This window comes from Verticillium alfalfae, genomic scaffold (genome assembly GCF_000150825.1).
Source record: "Verticillium alfalfae VaMs.102 supercont1.14 genomic scaffold, whole genome shotgun sequence".
Lineage (NCBI taxonomy): Eukaryota > Fungi > Ascomycota > Sordariomycetes > Glomerellales > Plectosphaerellaceae > Verticillium > Verticillium alfalfae.
In genome coordinates, this window is record NW_003315025.1 from 1,054,367 (window position 1) to 1,060,130 (window position 5,764).

At 59.5% G+C, this 5,764-nt stretch overlaps 2 protein-coding genes across 2 annotated transcripts in view; both read left to right on the top strand.

The window, feature by feature from the left end:
* The window catches only part of VDBG_09296 (DNA repair protein rhp41), a gene marked incomplete at both ends in the record, with an annotated part of 2,678 nt that extends 1,510 nt beyond the window's left edge, over positions 1 to 1,168 (top strand). The window contains one exon of the mRNA XM_003000755.1: positions 49 to 1,168. Coding sequence (XP_003000801.1) covers positions 49 to 1,168 — 1,120 coding nt within the window. The remainder of the gene's footprint in view (positions 1 to 48) is intronic.
* A 1,603-nt stretch (positions 1,169 to 2,771) lies between these two features.
* Positions 2,772 to 4,322, top strand: VDBG_09297 (conserved hypothetical protein; the record flags this gene model as incomplete). Its single annotated transcript, XM_003000756.1, has 1 exon — positions 2,772 to 4,322. The coding sequence occupies one exon, from the start codon at positions 2,772 to 2,774 to the stop codon at positions 4,320 to 4,322; it is 1,551 nt and encodes a 516-aa protein (XP_003000802.1).
* Between the last annotated feature and the right edge of the window lie 1,442 nt (positions 4,323 to 5,764).

Genomic DNA, 5,764 nt, shown 5'->3' on the forward strand with positions numbered 1-5,764 from the left:
CACCAAGTGTCGAGCCTAGGAAGGATCGGGCAAGCACCAACTCGATAGAGATGCGAACAGCGCGCGCAGTGTGGGCAAGCGCTCAAGTGTTTCGCGACGGCGACCGACGGATGTCGATCATATCGAAGCCAGCGAGCTTGAGGCGACGGCGTCACGGGAACCCATGCCGCGCAACGTTGCCGATTTCAAAGACCACCCCATCTACGCGCTGGAACGACACTTGCGGCGCCACGAAGTGCTCAAAGCCGACGCGCAGCCGGCGGGGACAATGAGCGCCGGCAGCAAGGCGCCGCTGGAGACGATCTACCGGCGACGGGACGTGCGGATCGCCCGCAGCCGCGACAAGTGGTATCGCATGGGGCGAGACGTCAAAGCGATGGAAATGCCCGTCAAGTTTCTGACAAAGCGAGTCAACACCAAGCCCGGGGAGTACGTGGATGACGGTTACGGGGGCGACGTGCGCGACGCCGAGGGAACACCGGTGTTCACGGAGGAGCAGACGGAGGACTACAGGCCGCCGCCGGTAGTGCGGGGGCGGGTGCCGAAGAACAAGTTTGGCAACATCGATCTCTACGTGCCCGGCATGGTCCCCAAGGGGGGCGTCTGGATCGCCGACGACAGCGAGGACGAGCCTTCGTCTGCGCGGGCGGCGTTCATCTTGGGCATCGACTACGCGCCTGCACTCACTGGATTCTTGTTCAAGGGGCGACAGGGCACAGCGGTGCTCAATGGCGTCGTGGTGGCCAAGGAATACGAAGAGGCCATGCGGGCAGTCAAAGCCGGGCTCAGCGATGTCGAAGCACAGCAGCAGCAGGACCGCAGAGCCACGGCAGCGCTGCGAATGTGGAAGCGGTTCCTCGTGGTCCTACGTATCCACGAACGGGTGTATGCCGGTGTCAGCGCCGAGGAGAGGGCGGCAGACGAGGCAGGACGAGGGTTCGTGGCAGATGGGGATCAAGAGGGCCACGGTTCGGATTGTGCGACGGAGGCTGCGCATGAGGATGAAGTGCTAGATGAGGAGGCTCTCGAGGCGCCTGATGAGGTGGATGCAGACGAAGAGGCAGCCAGTGAAACGACCGAGGAGATCACCATGGCGGAGGAGGACTTTGGTGGTGGTGGCTTCATGACCGAGGGTGATGACCTGGGTGGTGGCTTCATGGTTGACTGAGGCGCAGTCCGTCTATCGTAGCAAGATGGACTGCGTTGCAAAACATGACCCTGAATTGAGTGTATGCAAGTCGCGACTGGGGAGCGATCACGGCTGTGAGTGCACTGCTGATGGCATCGAGGCACCGAGGACGCATCGTTGGACACGCAAGTGTGAGGCTCGAGCAAGCGGTTGCACGTACAAGGTCCCCCACCTTAGGTGCCTCGGCCCCTGCCTATACCTCGCTGTACCTACCCACCTTCATCAATCATCAGTTCAGGTGCTACCTGGAAGTTGAAAGGCAGGCGCAAACGAGATGGTGCCCCGCAAGTCATGACGTAATCGACCGTCAAGGGGAATTTTAGTATCTAGGCATGAAGAAAAAGGGCGTCATTCAGACGAATAGGAGTCCAAGGTCGGCCTTCTTGGCAGTCCGCATGGTGTCTTGGGCGCGATTTCGCCTGATCGATACGGAATACGTCCAACGACGAAATGCATCCAAAGAGGTGTCGTAGCCTCAATTTCGTACGCTCGGAAAAAGGCAAGATATGGAATCCAGTCAGGGCATGAAACGGCTGCTGCCTTGCGCCCGCTCATGTCATGTCATGTCGGTACCGTAAAAGTCTACGCAACGCGACGGGTAGATGCGCGTATTCATCGTAAAGAGATGACCCAGGCTGACAGGTGAGTGTGTCTCGGGGGTGGCATGCTGCGCCGCGCCCCTGAGCCAAAGGATTGAACTAGGTTGCTGAAAGTACGCGTATCGGGGGACGACTCTGTGCGCTGTGCCGTCAACGTACGTTCTATGTGTGTGTGAGTGGCCGACTTGCGCAGCTTAGGCAGCTGGAAGGATCCTTGAGGGGGGATGGGGGCAGCTACTGGCTACGACCTACAGGGGAGTCTGATCAGGCTAGTACAGCGGGTTCCAGCTCCACTATCCGTTCCCGGCACGTTTGGGGCCTGGCTGCTCCTACCTACTGTAGAGGTACCCAGAGTTTCCACGGCTAGGTAGGTAGGTTGGTAGGTACCTACCTTACCTTATCTAAGTAGGTAACGCACTGGCACGTCGCGAGCCCAGAGGCAGTGCAGTGCAGTGCTGTGGGACGGCCTCAGTTGCCTGCCAAAGTGGGGCGGGCCACTGCTTCCTGAGGAGGTGCCTCAGTTGCACATCCATGCCCAGAGCCTTGGGGCAGAGGGTGGTGATTCAGTCTGCCAAGACCCCGGGAGGTACACGGCCACACGGTTCAATGTCTGCCCGCCCAAGGCAGTCAACACAAAAACAGAAAAAGACATTCCTCCTCCCATCATGGCCGCCAGTCGTACAAAACATTCGGTTGAACGAGTCTCGACTTGGGGTTCTATATAGCGTACATCTAACCCCCAAACCCCCTCTGGCTTTCGACCTTGCCGTCACCCCCTCCATACGCCTTCGCAGCCGTCGTCACCACACTGTCGATGCCTATTCCATCGCAGACGAACACATACATAGGTAGTAGTGTGCTGTCTTCCTGTACCCTTGTACCAGAGGTACCTCCACCCCTTCGTCAACCACACCCGAACGTACGTTCAGCCATCCGCCGGCCTGACACCTCGAGAACGCTTCTCACAGCGCCCAGCCGCCGCCATGGCCTTCATGCGGCAGACTGGCACGCTCATACGCAAGAACTTTACCATATTGCTGCGCCATCCCTTCACCTTCGTCTCTATTCCCTTCGTCCTGCCCATCTTCCTGGCCGTTTGGTTTGGCGTTGCGCAGAACCTCTTCCGCCCCCCCGTCACCTACGGCACCGGTGATCCCAATGCCATCCGTTCCCTTGCTGAAGCCCTTGAAGGCGCCGGAAACCGAAACCGTGTCGTCTTCGTCAACGGCGGCTACGAGGGTGGGCCCATCGACAGCGTGATCGATTCCCTGACGACCAGCGCCCAGGCGGCTGACGGCATCGAAGTCTTGCGCCGTTCCGATGACAGCTCTCTGAACGTCGACTGCGAGCCGGGACAGAGGGCCGTCACCGACTGCTTTGGTGCAGTCTCCTTTTACTCGTCGCCCTCCGAAGGTGGAAGCTCTGGTGACGGAAGCTTTTGGAACTACACCATTTTCCTCGATGGTGCCATCCATGGCCTCAACATCCACGTCGACCGCAACAACAACGACGTCGACAAATTCCTGCTGCCTCTCCAGAGAGCCGTTGATGCCGCCATTGCCAGCGTGACGGCGTCCAATGCCTCCGACTCGAGCGGCCCTCAGCCAGCTGAGCTGCCTGCGACCATCGACCGCCTCCCCTTCACCAGCCTGACCGAGGACGAGTACGAGAAGCAGGTGCGCGAGGACTATCAATCCAGCATCATCAACTTCCTTGCCGTCGCCTACCTCACCACGGTCATGTTTGTCATCTATCACATGACGGGCTTCATCGCCACCGAGCGCGAGTCCGGCATGACCCAGCTCATCGACGCCATGATGCCCATCCGCCGCCGCTGGGTCGCCCAGCTCGCCCGCGTCATCTCATACCACGTCGCCTTTTCTCTGCTGTACCTGCCCGGCTGGGTCGTCGGTTCCATCGTTCTGCGCGCCAACATCTGGTCCAACACGAGCATCGGCGTCGTCCTCGTGTATTATATTCTCGCAGGCCTAGCTATGGCCTCCGCTGCCATCCTCGTCTCCTCCTTCTTCCAGAAAGCTCAGCTGAGTGGCGTCACGGCCCTGCTAGCGACCGTCCTCCTCGGTATCCTGGCACAGGCACTGACCGACCCGGGCACCGGCGTCGTCGCCGTTCTGTCGCTACTCTTCACCCCCTGCAACGTCGTCTTCTTCCTCATCACCATGGCTCGCTGGGAGAGAGAGCGCATGGGCACGAACCTGACCGAGGTGGCCCCCAACAGTTCCTTTGAGCTGCCAGCCATTGTCTTTTGGATTTTCCTCATCATTCAGATTTTCGTCTACCCTCTGCTCGGCATCCTCATTGAGGGCCGTCTGTTCGGTACGAGCGCCAAGGGCCGCACCGTTCTCTACGATCAGCCCACGGACGGCTCGCACAATGGCCCGGCCGTGCGCCTCGATGGCTTCAGCAAGTACTATCCACCGTCCGCCTTCCAGCGTCTCATGTCCGTCTTTGGGAAGCCGCGTGAGACTGTCAAGGCCGTCGACGGGTTGACTCTGGATGCCCCGCGAGCATGATCCTCTGCCTTCTGGGCAGCAACGGAAGTGGCAAGTCGACGACGCTCGACTCGATCGCCGGTACCAATAGGCTCACCAGCGGATCCATCACGATTGACGGCACCGGAGTTTTGGGCATTGCGCCCCAGAAAAACGTGCTGTGGGACGAGCTGACCGTCGAGGAGCACCTCAAGATCTTCAATCGTCTCAAGGCCCCCGGCCAGACGGCTTCCAAGCAGGAGATTCGCGACCTCGTGCAGGCCATTGATCTTAGTCCCAAGAGGAAAGCATTCTCCAAGACACTCTCGGGTGGTCAGAAGCGCAAGCTGCAGCTCGGCATGATGCTGACAGGAGGAAGCGCCGTCTGTTGCGTCGACGAGGTCAGCAGTGGGCTCGATCCCCTCAGTCGTCGCAAAATTTGGGACATTCTCTTGGCTGAGCGTGGTCGACGCACCATCATCCTCACGACGCACTTTCTCGACGAGGCTGATCTCCTTGCTGACCACATTGCTGTTCTTTCCAAGGGAACCCTGCGTGCCAGCGGTTCATCTGTTGAACTGAAGAATACGCTCGGCGCCGGCTACCGCGTTCACGTTCCTAAGGATACAGCCGTCACGGATGCGCCTGAGATCGAGGGTGTTCAGAAGAAAGATTCCTTTGATTTCATCACCTACGTTGCTCCCTCGTCGGCATTGGCTGCGCAGGTCATCCGCGCGTTGGAAGCGCGCAACATCAAAGGATACAATTTCTCCGGTCCCACCATCGAGGACGTCTTCCTGCAGCTCGCAGAAGAGACGCGAGACCAGGCAGCAGCCGTCAACGGAGACGACTCTGCAAACCATAGCGAAAAGACGTTATCCGGTGCCGTTACGCCTCCGTCCCGCGGACACCACAAGCCTGGGCTCTCGTTGATGAGTGGCAGGCGAATCGGCTACGTCCGCCAGTCCATGGTACTCTTCCGAAAGCGCTGTACCATTTTCAAGACGAATTGGCTCCCGTATGTGGCCGCCTTCATCATCCCTATCATTGCTGCTGGGCTGGTGACCATCTTCATTCGCGACGCGGACCCCAGCTCCTGCGCTCCGCCCGATGACAACTTCAGCGCAGGGGCCGAGGGCCTGGACTTGAGCGAGGCTGGTTTCGGTTTCGTCGTTGGACCCAGCGACAAGTGGAATGAAGGCGCAGCTGCCCAGGTGCTTGGGCCGGCCTTCCTCGGAGCTGCTGGAGGCAGTGGTAACAACGGTGGAGGGAGCGATGGGGCTTTGGATGTCTTGCGACAAATCCTCGAACGCAACACGACCGTCGTGGATTCCTTCCAGGAGTTCACCGACGCCATCGATGAACGTCGCGCCGACATCAAGCCTGCGGGCCTTTGGCTTGGAGATGACAGCAATGCCCCAACGCTCGCCTACCTCGGCAACAGGGGCGGCCTGATCAACTCGCTTCTCGGTCAGAATATCCTA